Source organism: Protopterus annectens, chromosome 5.part0 (genome assembly GCF_019279795.1).
Source record: "Protopterus annectens isolate FY-2018-M chromosome 5.part0, PAN1.0, whole genome shotgun sequence".
Classification (NCBI taxonomy): Eukaryota; Metazoa; Chordata; order Ceratodontiformes; family Protopteridae; genus Protopterus; species Protopterus annectens.
In genome coordinates, this window is record NC_056735.1 from 141,400,799 (window position 1) to 141,418,501 (window position 17,703).

Below are 17,703 nucleotides of genomic sequence, written 5' to 3' on the forward strand. Positions count from 1 at the left end.
TTTATACAAATTTTCATAAAATTTCCAAAATATTTATAATACCACTTCAAGATCTCTGGGATTTTTTTGTTTATAGGCTCCCTAAGTTTGGCATCAACCCTCTCTACTTTCTGTTGCTAAGTGATTGTGCCAAAAGTTTTTGTGCTCTGGAGTTATCAAAAACAGTTGCTTAACAGCAGCCTTTCTAAACTCATGCATATATTATCTAGATACTCCTTATTGTCTCTTTAGCACTCTGCAATTGCACCTCCTCTTGTTCTGTGAGATTCCCCTTATTTGGTAATACTTTAATCTTTGTCAGCTGCTCTAAAAAATTCTTATTACTTTTTAACCAGATCTCCTATTTCTACCATATTTTTAAAGTCCAGCTTCATTTTATCCCACTCACAGGCTATAACTTTTGGAGTACTTTCAATCTTCCCTAATAACCCCTGGATAATTTCCACTGCCCATTCCTTAAATTCCTTTCTTTTTAACAGGTAGGTGGGGAAGCACCAGTGTGTCTTCTTTTTTTCATTACCCTGCATTTTTATCTTGGTAATTATTGGCGCATGATCTGAAATAGTTATTAGATGTGTATCAAAGTTCTGAATTAAATGTATCATGTTCCTGTGAAATATAATTTCTATAGTTTCTTCCATACCCTTAACCCAGCATTGGGGGGGGGGGGTTACCCCCACACTCCTCAAGTAAGTTAAGCATTTCAGGCTTGCAATATTTTTGTGGAAGGGACAAATATAATGAAACAGGAATTTGATAAATGTACCCAATATAATGTGGACAGAATAGACCCCATTACATCAGCCTTTAATCATGATCTGCTATTTATTTCAACACCTTCATAGATAGAGGCTCCCATACTGTACTTGTAACCAAGACTAGTGGTATTTTCCTTTGTGTCTTGATTGAAATACCTCTGCTACCTAAATATCATTGTAACTCATCCTGTAAAATTAACCCATTAGGTCTCCTTGAAGCTCACTGGGTATATTTGATCAGCAAAGTCTGAATGTAATAATGATGATGGCTGACCATCCCACCTACTCAATAAACAAGTAATAAATAAGTAAATTATAATAATGTCCATAAATGTCTCAAAGTCATAAGGTGTAACTAATCTATTGTGCTTTCTTTAGGTTGGTGGTTCTACAAATACACTGGGGGCCCTTCAATTTGCACTTGCAGATGGTGACACTCAGGCTGTTTATCTTCTTACTGATGGAAGACCTGATCAGGTATACATCATATAGGTGCCTAAGAAAGAAGTGATATTAAGATCTAAAAATGGGCTTACTATTTTTCAGTAAACATGGTGCAAAAGAAGATTATAAGAAATAATAAAACAGAAATCTGATTTCTTGATGTTGCTTAAAAACATTGATCACTGTGTTTTATTATAACCATGTTGCGTAGCAAATACTTAGCCTTTCATGGCTGTGCACATACAAACCAAGAAATAAAGTTAATGTTTATATAATCTAAATTCATTTGATAGTCGCAGGTTTAAGTGTAGGATCTGATATATTTTCTTGAGTTGTCCAGAGATTTGGGGACCATGTTAACAGTGTTTCAAGGAAGAGTGTTACTATGCTGCCTTTTTCCAATTGGTAGGCACGTTTGCTTTGACACTGACTACATGATGTTACAAATTACCTGCTTTCTCAGCTAAAGATTATGCAGAATATATATTTATAAGACTGTAATCCTTGGTGAGTTGAAGACCAGAATTCCATATTTTTCCTCTAGGAAAAGAAATGTCAAAAAAGATAACTAAATGCATTGACATGCTAAAGTAAACAGAGTGTCTAGAGATATTAGAAGGTTAATCAAATATTCGCTTGAATGAACTTTCAAAAATATGTAGTGAAGCTGTCCAGTTTACAGTACAGCAGTAACCCAGGAGATTTCTGTTTCTTGTATAACAGACATCTTAGCTATCATATAGCATTTTTCTTCTGTAACATACATTTCAGGTTTTGCAGTCCATTTTTAAGAATATTTCTAGATTTATTTCAGTTATTTAACTGTTTTTGCTCTTACCTAGTCTGCAGTGGATTTTGGAACAATATATTTAGATTTCTAATTCCATAATGTGGCTTGATCCATTCCAAATAAAGCTAGGTTATCTTCTTTTAGAAATATTTGTTTAGTTGTTAGCATATTCTGCATGATACTACTGTTTGTATATTAATTGGAAAATTTAATCTGTGCATTAATTGCTAGTCCATTTGTATACTCTTTGTGAAATGTGGTTATTTTCATATAATAACAAGCTAACTGCAAGATAATTATGCACAGAATTTTCTTTGGAATTTATATGTGCCATCCATGTATTCTTCTTGTCATCAATGATCTGTCATTGCTACTTTTTTAAGTATGATTGGCTTTGTGGTGTTAAAAAAAATGTAAAAAGTTGTAAATGTAAGGGAGATAGTCCTGTAAAACTGCACAATATTTACAGTTTGCCGACTGTGTAGAAAGTAGTTATATTTATTTTATGCTGAAATAAGAAAACAATCTGCAACTATAGCTTCCTGTCATAATTGTTGAAGAAGAAGATGTTTTGAAATGTGCATAAATAAATGCAGACACCCACATTGTGGAATACTTCTAAATTACTGAAGATCCAGTGCCTCAGACATTGTATCCAATGGGCTCATCTAGATAACAAGTGTTTGTTCAGTGGGCTTACTTGTTTAAATTATTTTTATATACACCCACATTCGTTGTTCTGCATGTCATGTATTAAATTAGAGCTTAATATTTTTACACTTTTTTAAACTGCTGACTCTTGTAATCATCTGCTCCTCTCCCCTACCAGAATTCAATATTTTTGTTTGCTATTTTGTCTGGATGTTGTGCTTTTCTGTGAACATATTCCAATACTAAGTGAGTCCTCACTTTCCAGGGAAGAAAGCTTACATGCTATCTGGGTCTGAAATATCAGTCACAAAGGGAAAAGCAGAACTGGCTACAGGCTGAGTTTGTTTGCATTTTCACTTAGCTTGCCATTTTTCTGCTAGGTCCAAACTGTTCTGTGGTCTTCGGTTTGCAATGACAGTAGTGTGCTTTTAACACACATGAATCAATAACACGTTGCGAAGTCTGCTGTTTCCAATAATTACAGTGCAGCATGTTGTATCTCCATCAGGAAGCAATACAAGAGAGGTGAATTTGTGTCCTCCCCCACAGCAGGTGAGCTGGCAATCAGCCATACAAGCCAATCCTTGCTGGCCAACCTTTCTGCGTTCAAGGCCAAAAATCGGTCCTGGATTTCTGGCAATGTAAGTGGATACCTTACCCTACCACGGCAGGCTGGTAAATTTTTAAACACTTTTAGAATACATGCAGTGAAGTACATCATGCTTCACTGTTTTTGCTTTTGTGGCATATGATACAGAATGCCATGAAGATGTATATACTGTGCTCTACTCCTAGTCAGTATCACATTTTTGATGCCAGGGTGGATATCTCTTCATCCTCTAACAGTGATAATTATGAGCCATTCATTTGTGAAAGAATATCATCTTCAGCTATCTCTGTACATGTCCTTTTTATCCAGGATACTTAGTTTTCATTCCTGAAGTTGTATAATCTGCATTCTTGGTTAAAAGCTTCCTTTGTGGCATATTAAACATAGCGTATATGTCATATGACTGAGAGTACTTCTAGAACATTATGACATATTATGATGACAGATATTAGTGACCAGGCTACCAGATACTTGTATACTTGTCTATCAGTGCAAGGAGTGAAATCATGTTCATTAGATCATTGTTGCAGTAACCATAACTATATGAGATGTATCCTGCCAAGGACTGCAGACATCTGGCCAGTCTGTAAAGTTCAGGCTTCTTCCATGTTGTACACCATACACCCGCTCTTAGCACAAGAGTATATTTTGTTCTAAGAGGGACATACAAACATGAAAAAATGTTGAACTTTCTTGATGTATGCATATATGCAGACTTATTGTCAGTACAGAGGCATAGTATTGGCAGTGAGCTTCAGCTACAATTTTGGGTAACTAAGTTTCCCTGGTATGGAACCTTCATTTTTCATCTGTAAACGTATTTAAAAAATGATATGTCTGAGAGAAAGGGCAAATGTTCTTTTTGTAGACAAATCCCCTGTAAGGTTACTTATACTAGCTGTGTATTTTCTCTTTGTGGACAGAACAATGTCAGGTCCTATCAAATTTATCTTTCTTTTACTCTTAAAACCTAAAGGAGTAGGTAAAATTCTGTTAAGATCTTCCTCAAAAACAAGCTCCTCGGAGATTTGGCATGTGTGACTCTGGTGTTGGATTCCTCTTCACTGGACCTCCCCCATCAATAGAACCAGAAAAAGAAGCTAGCTAAAGAGGTTAGTGAAGAGTGACGGATGGCTACCTATTTTCTGTGGTCTAAGACTGATGACTCCACTGAGATGCCTTTGCAGCCTTTGGACTGTCAGTCCATCTCTCTTTGTCCCTTTGGTGCATCCCCTCCAGAAGCCACTAAGATCTGGAAAAATCATACATTCCTTCAGACTGCATGTCAGGCAGAAGTCACCATGAAGGGAGAACCAAGCTTTATATTGTTTGAGGGTGAGAGAAGCATACAGCAAGTACTGGTTAGGGAGGAAGTCGCTGAGTTACTTATAGAGGTCCGGCCTGTGGATCCCTCTCCTAAAACTATAAAGCTTGAGATCCTGTAAAAACCAGACACAGAAAACTAACACCTTTCTCCTTCTACTACCACTTCTGTTCAAAAGAGTACTGAGGAGGATTGGTTTAAATTTGCTCAGGGCCTATTTAAAGCCATTCAGTCTCTCCAGCTTCAAGCCATGTAAAAAGAAAGAAAACTCTTTCTTCCTCTGAAGCAGAAGCTCTCTCTGACTCTGATAATGAGGGCTGAGACTATGCCTCTCAGTTTTCTTCCCCTTCTCCTAGTGATTCTGAATCACAGAATACTGCTTCTCAGATTCTTGTAATGAGAAACTGTCTTTCAGAGACACAGTCTCTTAAATTAAGTATTTATTTAAATGAAAAGGGGATTAAGAATCTCAGGAAAGATATTATGAGCCCCTTAAAATGGACTCCCCAAAGCCAGTAGCAATTCCACATATCTTTTGACCTTAGAGTGTGCCTTTAATGTAGCTTCTGTCTCCCTGGATTCTCAACTCTCTGCTCCCCAAAAAACTGACCAATTCTATAGGATGCCTGATGCACACAAATTTCTTCATAAGAATCCTATTTGAGATCATGCTGTGATATCTTTGGATGGGGATGGACGTTCAAAACCCTTATCGTCTGCCAATTGTGTACAAAGTGATAAGGACTGTCATGCCTTTGATAGGTCTTGTAAGAAGGTTTTTGTATCATTTGCTTTGGCTTTTGCGGCAATTAACTGTCAAATATATATGTCTAAATATCTGTTTTTTTAACACCTTTATTAAATTATCACTTAAGACATGGGCAAACATACATTAATTGAAAGGAAACAAACCATTTTAACATTTTTCCATTTACTTAGATTTTAGATTACGTGTTCTTTCTTTATAATTACCACTCCAGCATTACATTAATTTCTAAATTCCTGCCTTTCCTTAAACTTCACTCTTCTTCCTCCTGAACATTATTCTGCATGTTTTGCTCCCACAACTTCCATTTATTTCTATGCAATTTGCTCTTACTCATTTCTAAAGATCCCTGTCCCAGTTCTTTTATCTCTTTTACGGTATTCAGTACTTCAAATACAGATGATTTGGACTTTGATTTCCATTTTCTAGTAATTGCAATTTAATAGAATTACACTTAACAAGCCTTCCAATGTCTAGGCAATTCAGATTATGTGCCCCAGCTCAAAAGAATCATTTCCTTAGTTTCAGCCACTTGCTCACCCATAATTTTTTACAGAGTACTCCGCAGGGAATTTTTAAAATCTGCCATCTCATTACATTCCCCAGACATAAGTTTCTTCCCCATCACACCTCCAACATTTGTTACCTACCTGAGGAAAAACGCTTTGAAGTCTGATTATGGGTATAAAAACACTTTAACAAACACTTCAAGCAAAAATCCTAAATCCTCTGGACTTTGTTGCATGCTTTAGAGCCATACATATGTCCTCCCATTATTTCCTTGTAAACTGCTTTTCCAGTCCGTCTCGTCAATCTTTTCTTACCTCCTCTGATTTTTTTATAATTATGAAATATTTTATATGCCCTTTTTTAACAGCAGCTTATGTTCTAGAGTCCACTAAAAACTATGCCAGATCAGGTCTTTTACTTAGGAATCCATTTCTTTTTGCCTATGCTCTAATATCAATCCTTGGTAGGGAGGTCAGTCTCTAGCCTGCAGTCCAAATATCTACTTGACATCATCTCGTTGCATTACCTTTCTGTCTTTAGTTATTCGCTCCCAATACATAGGTTCCTTTGCCAGTTTTCACCAGTAAATTCCAGCCTCCTCTTGCCTATTTTCTGTACTCGTACTTGCAGTCATCCCTATTATCAAAATCTCCTTTCTCCATTTTTGCGTTGGCTTATTTCTTAGATTACTGTCTGCTACTTTATGAATATAATATTCTGTGTGGTTGTTGTTATTCTCCTTAAGGATTTGCATCCAAAAACCCCACTTTCTCCTTATTTCTGGAACTTCCCTCTGCTTTATCATCATCATCATCCCTTTCCACTTTGAATTATAACCTTTTGCTTGTATTATGTATATGAGCCTTAACTCTGTAGTTCTAACATATCCCTTTAAATCAGGTAATCCTAAATCAATTTAACCCATATACCTCTTGCTCTCTTCCCCTCCCAAATAAATTCCTTCAACTCTGTTAATTATCCACAACTTCTCCTCTGGTTGATAAAAATGTGTCTGATCGGTTCTACTTCAAAGCATCTAATTCCCTTTGCATTGAATCTCAAAACACTGAGACTATAACATCGAAAACCTAAAATACTGAAAACTCACAACATCAAAAACTCTGAACACTGAAACTTTGCACCACAACAATGAAAACTACAAAGCACATGTAAATAACATCCTCTCCATCTATAACACCACCAAACTGACAAAGACACTTTTTACTATGTTTCTGCAGGGGGGCAAGCCCCCTTGCACCCTCCATTGCCCCCCACAAACCCCCGTAAATTAAATATACCAACTCTGAAATCACACTTCAGTAGGAAAAAGTTAATTTCCAAACCCCACTCTATCGTGGCCACCATAAAGATTGCACACATAATGTCTAGATCACTTACCTATATGGCCTAAAAACATGTACAAATTGGCAAAATAAACACTATATAAATAATATAAATTCCTACACTATATAAATAATAACTATATAAATAAAAATACAGTGTCTTATAGTGATACCACAAGATTAACAGATTAAACTATAACATTTACATGTTTGATGATACACTACTCAATGTTATACATTTTCAGTGTTATGAAATTCGATGTTACGAGTCTTCAGTATTTTGGGTTTTCGATGTTATGGTCTCAGTATTTTGAGTTTCGATGTAATAAGAATTAGATGTTTTGAAGGGGAACCATCTGACCTGTATATAAAACTAAAGGGACTAAAAACATTTTCGATACTTGCATCTTGATATCAATATCAATATCCATAAGCAAGAGCTTTCACTTTCTCAGTTTTTGTATTATCTTTTGTTTACTTTGTTCACACATATCCTTAGCTGACATAACAGTAGCCTTTTTAATCCATAATGCGGAATACTTCATCTTATCCTGTCCCCATAAATATGACTATTACTGAACCAATTCATGTATGTGTACATAATTTAAGCTCGTGGCCTTTGTTTTATCTTGATTAATTTTATATTCCGAAAAGACTTTCAAAATATTCCATAATTTCTGAGCCCCCCTTTTTTTTGCCAGTTGCTAGAAACATAGCATAAATAACAAAGGGGAAAGAGGACACTCTTGCCTGGTTCCTCTGTTCAAATACAGCTTATCAGAGAGGAACACTCGTACTTTAATTCTTGCCTCCGATCCTTCATACATCCTTCTAGTTAATCTTTTTATTGTATCAGGAAATGCAAATGCTTTTGTTGGCCTACTCATAACATCCCAGCTTACTCTGTCAAATGCTTTCTCTGCATCAAGACCCAAATCAACAGCAGTATTTTCTTTCATTCTGCTTCCCTCTGGATCATCATTGATGTTCTTCATATTGATCACTGCTGAAGCAGCCTTAGCTAAATCGGTTTATCCTTCCAAGGATATAATAGCCGGCCAGCTTCCAAAGCTTTAGGGCACCTTCCACACACCCATACTGTCAAGCAGCTTGAGCTGAGCTGACTAAAATACAAGTATGGGTGCAATGTCCTTCAGAGCTTTACTGCCATTGAAGAGTACACTCCTCTGAGGCTTCTGAGGATTGACAGTTGGCTTGTGGTTCCCTTATCTGGGCAGATAAGTTCCCTTATTGGAAAAACCTTCCATTTTCTTATTTTTTTACTGATGATTTATTACTTTCCTCTTCAGGAAAAGTATTTTAAAGCTAGGAGTGTTGTGTTCTCATGGAATGTTTTGAGACTAACATACTTTTAAATGGAGCACTCATTGTTTCTGTCGGTTTAGTAGTGTTATTTAACTGATAAACTATTTTTTGCCTAGAAATTGTGTTTATTTTAAGACTGTGGGGCTGCCATAGTGTTTGAAAGTACTTTTTACTGTGTTTTTTTTTTCTGTTAAACAAAAAGTAACTTTTGTGGACTGGTAGTTTTACTGGCAGGATAGAGATACCATTTTCAGCTTGACCATGGAATAGATTGTCATTTCCATGGTCAGTCCTTTTTCCAGCCGCAAAAAGAAAAAGTTAAACAAACAGCCTTTTCCACCACAACGGACTGGCAATTTGCCTTAGCTGCTGGTGGATGACTCTGCTGTGGCCATATTTTGTACCTCGGACCACTCGTCCTTTACCCCAGATCCCTCTGGTGTAGCACCTGTAGTTGCTATGGACTGGGGGTTAGCCACATTCTCAGTGCCTTTTCAGTTCCCCTAAGTGGGCAAGGGAGAACCACTCTTGTCAGTCCTGGGAGAAGGAACAAGGAAAGTTTCCCCTCTTGCGTCAGAATGCTGTGCCCATCCCTGGGAAAGCAACAGCTGCCATTAGTGACAAGGTTGGCCCTGTTTTTCCTGTCAAAAAGAAACAGAAAACCAAGCACGTAGCTATTCCTCCTCAAATTTCTTTGGATTGGAGTAGTTTACTGGCACTGATTCAGGGTTTGGATCAGGCTATTGATCCTTCTTGTGGAGTAGTTTATTGTATAAAAAAGAAAGATGACACCTTTCCTGAAGAGATTCAAGCTTCGGAATCTGAACAGGAAGAGGTAGGGATGGATTCAGGGTTTTGACCTCAGATTTCTGACTGAGACTCAGAGGAGAGCTCTCTTTCTGGCTCTCCTTGTGGAGCTTCCTCTTTCTCTGAGGTATTGCTAGAATGTTCCAGCGTTTTCAGTGGGAGAACACTAAGATTTCTCTGTCCCTCAAAAAATACTGAGCTGTTACAGAAGGATTTTCCAGAACCTGTACCCATTCCTCCTGTCATGTCTGCTTTAGATGGTGTGTGCCTTACTACCTGCAGTTTTCCTGATAGTCAGCCAGCTATCCCTAAAAAGGCAGATAGGATGCATAAGGCTCCTCAGTCTTTTAATTTTTTATACACTATTCCCTGACCTGATCCAGCAGCTATAGCCTTAGTTGACTTCTCTGCTGCTAAGCACTTAGTTAACTCTAATGTTCTTTCTAATAAGGATGGGAACATTATTGATAGGCATGGGAAAAACTGTATACTTCTGCAGCTTTGAATTTCAGAAATTTAAATTGTCAGGCTCATGTGTTAAAGTTTATTCTCACATATTTTGAAAGCATGAGGAATATTTTACCTACAGTTTCTTCTTGTGAAGAAAAATCTCCTTTAAATAACTTAGTTTATTCTATTCCACAGGGCACTATTCATTGCTTGCAGTGGGTGAATGACTCTTTTGATACGTCTTCCAGGGATATGACCACTAGTATGGTTTTAAAGAAGGTTGCTTGGCTGAATTCACAGAACCTTCTAGATGATGTTTAAAATGAGATTTTAAATTCCCCTTGGACAGAGATTGTGTTTGGCACCTCTGCTGCAGAGGTGATCAAAAAGTGTGTTGAAAGGTGCAAGGTGATCCAGGGAATGTCTAAGATTTCTATGGTTTTTCAGCCCTACTTTTCCAAATTACTCAAGGGATTTTTTCTCCTCATCCAATTTCATCAAAAAAAAAAGGAATGAACAGTCACAACAGAATTCCAGTAAACAGATGTTTCAAAAGAAGTGACAAGAAGGTTCCAAAAAGAACTCTCAAACCACAAGGACACTCCAGTAAGTCTGAATGACTGTCCAAGTAGATCTCTTTGCCTCCTCTCTGAACAGTCAACTAGCAAAATTCTGTTCCAGGACTCCATGCAAGAAAGCCTAGAAGACAGATGCCTTTTCATTTCTTTGGATAGGAATGTTCCTGTATACCTTACCATCCTGGGTTTCAGGCTCTTATGGTGAGTCAGTCCTACCTTGTTTTCCACAAGGACAGGTTTCCTTTGAGAATTAATCTTTTTTATGTCTAAAGTGATATCCAAGTTTACTTTAAGTCAAATTATCCATGTTCCTGTTTTCTTTCCTGAAGCTAAAAATGTGAGAGAAAGAATATTCCATACCTTGGATCATTATCATCATCATCATCAACAACCCCCTTTTTCCCATTTTCTATATGGGGCTGGGTTGTTGTTTTGTTCAATGTCTCCATCACTCTCAATTCAATGTCACACTCCTGCCTACTTTGATACTCACGTCTGACTGTCACAGATCTTCTCTCACATAAGCTATCCACGTCTTTGTTGGATGCCCTCATTTCCTGTTACCTTCTTCCTGTCTATCCCAAATCTTCTTCAGCATATTGTTTTCTGCTTTTCTGCACATGTGCCTGAACAACTATAATCTGTTCTCTCTTTTATGTATTTATTTGTTTTAATCTGCTCTCTTTGATCTTTTTGCAATTGGAGCTACTTTGGCTTCTGCTCTTATTTCCTTATTTCTTTGTCTGTCGCACAGTGTGTATCCTACCACCCTTCCCAGGCACTTTATTTCCATCACCTCTAGCTTTCTCATCTGCCCGGCCTTTACTGCCCATGTTTCTGTACCATACAGTATTACTGGTCACACACATGTTTTGTACACCTTATTTTTCAGCTTTTTTGGCATGCTTCTGTCATATACTCTACCTGACACTCAATGCCAGTTGGTTTCAGCCCCTCTGATTCTAGCTTTGCCTCTTCATTCAGACTTCCCTTGTCCTCAACCACCCCTCCCAGATACTTAAAGCTATTGACCTGTTCCAGCATCTTCCCTTCTGTGTCAATTCTCAGCTTCTTCTGATTTTCCCCAATTTGCTGCCATTATCACTATCTTATCTGTACTTGGTTTCATCCCACGTGCCTTCAGTTTTGCATTTCATTCTCCTGTCCTTCACTGAAGTTCTTGCTCAGTCTGCCTCTGATACCACATCATCTGCATACAGCAACTTTGTTAATCTGTTCCCTGTGACCTGTTTGCTAATGTAGTCTCTCATCAGTATGAACAGCAGTGGGCTCACCGCTGAACCCTGGTGCACAAGCAGTCCCACTGGGAACCCCTCTTTGAGACCGAAAAGTTTGTACCTGCTGTGTAGCCAGAACACTGAAATCAACAAATAAGAAAAAACAAGTTTCACATATCACACAGGCTAGAATGCTTTCACAACGAATTAATTAAAAGACGAAGTTGTATAAATAACCCTAAAACAATCACATGTTCATGATATATTGTTTCCACTGGTTAAAAATATATGTCAATCAAGTAAACCATGTTGCATTTAAAGAAACAAACTATGTTTCTTTAAAATAGAGAGTTGTGTTCATTTATGCCTGGAAAGTGATCTGCATAAAATAAATTTATAAAATTGTACTTGAGTCAATGCGTCCTTGTATAGATTCCTATTATTTCATTGAACAACCACATTGTCGAACTGCATTTCATTGGAAATGCCATTCATCAAACTGTTCTGACTGAGGGTGCATTATGTAGGGATCAAAAAATATACCTTTTCCCCACTGTAGTGCAATCTTGTAGTTGGCATATATAATTAGCAAGGGGGCTGTTGATGAATGGCATTTCCGATGAAATGCCGTTCAACGATGTCGCCATTCGATGAAATAATATAGACCTCCTTCTGCATAGCCTGCACTAATTCTACCAGTGTTTCTGGAACTTCAAACCACTGCAGCACTGCCTAAATTAACTTTTTTGGGACTTTGTCATATGCTTTCTCCAAGTCTAGGAATGCCCAGTTGGACACTTTCCTCATCTCTAGCTTCTTCTCAACTGTCTGTCTCACTGCAAACATTAGGTCATTCTTGCTACATCTTGATCTGAATCTAACCTGTTTATCTTCCATCTTACTTTCTACTACTCTGCGTATCTATGTATCATTCACCCTCTCCTGAACTTTCATGCAATGTGACTGGAGTTTGATACCTCTGGACTGCCCACAGTTGTAGATGACCCCTTTGTTCTTGTGCACTGGTATGAGTATGCTTATTCTCCAGTCATCTGGGATATGCCTTTCTATCCACACTGCTGTGAGTACACTCAGGAGCCATTTTCCCCTATCTCATCCGGTATCTTTATCATATCTGCTGTGACCTCATCTTACCCTGCTGCTTTCTCTGACTTCATTTTCCTTAGTGTTTAGTCTTGCTTCTTTTAGGGTGGGCTCCTCCTCTTCTCTCATCATAGGCTGTGTCTGGGGTAGGTTTTCTTCATTCAGAAGCTGTTGGAAGTACTCCTTCCATCTGCCTTTGATGTCCTGTGGACTAGTGAGGAGGTTGTTGCTGGCATGCCTTAGAAAGAGTGTCTGACTATCTTCTTTGTCATTCACCTCTAGCATAATGGTTAAGGTCTTTGCTCCCATGCACTCTATACCTTGGATGTCCACAGACAACTCGGGTACTATCTTGAGAGAACTAAGTCTTTCAGATCATCAGATCAATTGTTCATTTCTTCTGAAGGTAAGAAGAAAAGACAACTGGTGTCAAAACAGACTATTTCCAAATAGTTATCTAAGGTTTTTACCTTTTGTTAGCCTCACCATGACAAATCTATTCAGACAAGGTCAAGGTCCACTCTACAAGGACCTTGGCTTCTTCTATGGCTTTTTGGAATGGACTAGACTTTAGAAATATTCTAGAAGCTGCTACTTGGTCCTGTGTACATACCTTTACAAAGCACTATAACTGGATTCCTTCTCTTGGTCTGCATCATGTTTTGCTAAGACCATTCTGCAGAGGCTCCTGGACCCCTCTTCTTCCATCTCTCAAATACAGTCATCTATATTGTCCTACCCATACAGCTGGTGTGCTTTTTTATGCCAGGGGTGTGGATATTTATTTTTTGTTATTCCTAGCCTTGTCTGTTCAGGGCTCAGCCTCCCTCTCTGTGCTAGCAGGAAAGCTCTGAAGGGCTTCACCCCAAAACTTGTCTTTTAGTTACCTGAAGATCTGGAAGCTGGACGTCTGTTATATCCTTGCCAGGATATAACCCGTATAGCTAAGGCTTCTGCAGCAGTGATCATTCAAACATCTACTGTTATGATAAGTTCCGCTTACACACTTGTACTTTCTACTAATGTTGCCAAATGTTTAACACCCTCCAAAACCACATTGATCCGTATCTATCAATTTTGGTAATACTTTTGCCATTCTTTTAGCTAATATGCACGTTATAATCATGGTTTAAACTTGAAATGTGTCTATATGAAGATGTGTCTGATGGGTCTTTACCATCTTTAGGTAATGCAGCCACCACAGCTTTCTTCCAAGGTGTTAGTGCTTCCTATTCTTTTAAAATACTGTTAAAATCTTCCAGATCTTTATCACTTTCTTCCTTGCTAACTTCCCGATTTCCATGGGAATGCCATCTCTTCACAAACTGATGATACATCACAATTTTTATGTCTTCTTCTTCTATGTTAGCTGTTAATTGTTGAACCTCATCTACCTCTGAGCTTGACATAATTAAGTATTATATAAATATTTTAATGTGTACTCTTTGTTCATTTCCACATTTTTCTGCTTTCTACAAATTTTCATAAAATTTCCATAATATCTCTAATACCTCTTCAGGATCTGTGCTTTGTTTTCTTGTCATATGCACCCTAACTTGACAATAACCCTTTCTACTTTCTGTTGCCTAAGTCATTGTGCTAAATATTTATGTTCTCTTAAGTTGTTATCAAGAATAGTTGCTTAACAGCAGTCTTTTTGAACTCATGCATGTTATCCAAATACTCCTTTATTTTCTCTTTAGCATTCTGATGCTACGCCTGTTATTGTTCTGTGGGATTCACCTTAATGTGCAATACTTTAAACTTTGTATGCCCCCTAAATAATTCCTTTTACTTCTAAACTTACTTATAAACCATATCCCTTTCTCTTTTGTTTCTATACAATTTTTAAACCCCATTTTCATTTTATACTGTTCATGACCTATAATTTCTGAAGACATTTATGTCTTCCATAATAAAACTCAAATAATTTCTACTACCCATTCCTTAAATTCCTCTGTTTTTAATGGGTAGGTGGGAAAGCAACAGTCTGTTATTTTTACTGTATTACCCTGCATTTTAATCTTAGTTTTTATTGGTGCATGATCTGCAGTAGTTTTTGGATGTGTGCTGAAGCTTTCAATTAAATGCATACATTCTGGTGAAATATTAATCTTATATTGTCCTATCTCGCCTTCATTCTTGCTGGTTGGGTTCGGAGATGATCCTTGGCTCTGACTTGGCCGTATACCAAAGCTCAAGAACTTCAACTGGTTCAAGGCTACCCCCTATCCCAAGATGCCTAGTGGCTGTTCCACAGATCTCATTTGCCGCTTGAAGCATCAGGATTGTCTTCGCTGGCTCAGGCTAGTCATTACCTTTATTATCTTTCTGTTTCCTGTGTTTTGATAAAAAAACTATTAGTTAGGGGTAGTTTGTATATTCCTCTTTTAGTGTATTTCTTGTGAAGAATTTTTTCCCTAATTGGTGTGTGTTTTTGGCCATATTTTTACGTCCTCTCTTTCAGGCCTTTCCCTTTCAAAGGATCTGTGTAAGTTAGAGGATCCTTTTCTCTTTTCAACCCATTTTCTTAGAGAGCTTCCTTCCTATCCCTAGGAGTCACTGTTTAAGTTAGAGGCGTCTCCTCAGGTTGGAGGAGACTGTCATTTAACTTAGAGACTTCTCCTCCAACCAGTTTCCCTTTCTCGTTAAAAAAAAAAAACTTTCTCTAAGCTTCTGTTTGCTTTCTGTGTGGCTGACTGTATTGTTACATTTCTTGCCTTATTAGTTGATTTATTCTTTAGTCTAATATAATGTCTCCTAAAGAAACAAAGCAGTCTGGGTTTAAAAAGTGCGATTCATGCACCCAGGAAATGTCTTTAATGGATGGACACACGAATTGTATTTACTGTTTAGGGACAATCCATCTACAGGACTCCTGCTCCATATGTCATGGGTTTTGTGCCAGGGACATGCAGGAAAGAAAGAATAAACTTATTCTAAGAAGTTTACTGAAAGGACCCTTTGAGGTATTGCTAGAAGGTAATCAGGCCTTCAAATATGACAAACCAAAAAAATGTCAGCTTCGTCGGCTCCAGTCTCTGAGCCGTCAAGCAGCCATGAGAAACAAGCATCTTCAGAACCAAAGATTGTTGGTTCTGACAAACCTGATCTCCCCTCCGTTCCATCGGAATCCTCGGAACCATCATGAAGCCGAAAAAAGGAGTCAGTCACCAGCATTGGAGCCAGTACGCTCGGTGACATAGTCTCCCTTACTATAATTTGTGGTGGGTAGTCACAAGTCGTCTACCCACTCCTGTTGGTCCTCCAGAAGTTTATCAGACGGTGACATGGAGTGGGTGGTGAAGAGGTAATTGTGGACGCCGGCCCTGGCAAAAATTCTTTCAAGCCCAGCCCATCGGAACATGGAGCCAACCATTGAATCACAGGTACCAACCATTCCTCCTCCGACTCAGACGAGTTCGGAGCCAGAGTGTCAGGATGTCATTGTGGTGGAACCATCAGAGCCAGTAATCACCTCCAATATCTCAGTTCCGACATCTGCTCTGATCTTGTCGATGCTGCCTTCGATCGAGTGATCTGGGAGCCAACACTCCCTGGCTGGCTCCAGGGGGGGGAGTCGAGACACACCCTTGTCGGAGTCAAATCTCCCTCGTGGTGCTTCGGGTCAGGCGTGATCAGCACCCACATCAGCCTCAGAGCCATCCTCCTTAGTGTGTGGAAGACTGTCTCAATCCAGGATTGCAGTGCCTTTGAGGTGATGAGGAGTGTGCTCTCCACTGAGTCTGCTCCATCTTCAGCTCCAGCCACTCTTCCCCCTAAAGGGCCATCTTCTACACCATCTCTCCATTATCCCCACAGCAGAGAGTCAGTGCCACAGGAACCCCCTCTTCCGACACCTCCCCGGAACATCCCCTTGAGGACGTCCCTCGAAAGAGACAGTGTAACAGGAAACACATTAATTCCCCTCAGTCTCTCACTTCTGATACCAATTTAGAGGACTCAGAAGGGTCCCCACGATTGCCCTCTGAGGATGTCTCCTTCTTGGACCTCCTAGAGATCCTTAAACAGAGGGGTGGCTGGAAAACCCTCTCTCCTTCTGAGGATAAATCAGTATACCTGGAGGCATTTGGCTCTTGCCCCTCCACCTCTTAGGTGTCTCCGCCCTTCAATTAGCTCTTGGCTGTGGTAAGTCAGAAGGCATGGGGCTCTCTGGAGTCAGTGGAGTCTGTTCCGAGGAGGCCCAACAAATTCATTATGGCCCCGGAAGATAGACAGTATTTGACAAAGGGAGTTCCAGGAGATGCGATGGTGGTGGCGACTGCCATCAAGAAGGAGTTAGTGGAAACTATTGCATCTGTCCATCCACCGAACAAGGAGTCTCGAATGATGGACAGATATGGGAAGCATATGTTCTCCACAGCGGCTTTTACCCTTTGGTCTCTGAATTACTTATCACATTTTACTCAACTTCAGAGGGATCTCCTTAAAGTGCAAGGAGATACCCTACAAAGTGCTACAGCTCAGGGTTTGTCAGACAAGATAAATTCTCAGCTTGCGACCTTAACCTCTATTACGAACTCCTCCATGTGCCTCATCTCCTATGCGGCCAATAGAGTGAGTAGGGAAGCAGGCATAGGAATAGCTCTTAGGAGACATTTCTGGATGCGCCTTTGTGAGTTTGCTGAATCCTTCAAGTCTTCCTTTATTGATGCCCCATTTGATGGCTCATCCTTGTTTGGGCTGAAAGTAAAGGAGACTCTCACCAGGAGCAGACAGGATGGCAGGACTCTATCTGCCATAGGAGTCCATTTCTCTGCCCATACTAGACCTTATCCCAAAGGTCAGAAGAGCAGAAAAATGTGGTTATGAATGTCCAAAGGAGCCTTGTCAGATGCTTGTGGTGATGCTTCCCCCAGGGGTAGAGGGGGAAATAACAATGGAAGACACCGCCCATGCGACAGAGGGAGTCTGCAGAACCAGGGTGACAGAGATACATTCTCCGGTTGGGCCTTTCAGTGCTCCTTAAAGGAGGCCTGCCTG

The 17,703-nt window shown here is 39.1% G+C and overlaps 1 protein-coding gene across 1 annotated transcript in view; it reads left to right on the plus strand.

Annotated features, from left to right (window-relative positions):
* VWA3B (von Willebrand factor A domain containing 3B) overlaps positions 1-17,703 on the plus strand; it is a 2,054,405-nt gene that overhangs the window by 915,999 nt on the left and 1,120,703 nt on the right. Inside the window, exon 12 of the mRNA XM_044071813.1 lies at positions 1,137-1,235. Within this exon, the coding sequence (XP_043927748.1) occupies positions 1,137-1,235 (99 nt within the window). The remainder of the gene's footprint in view (positions 1-1,136; positions 1,236-17,703) is intronic.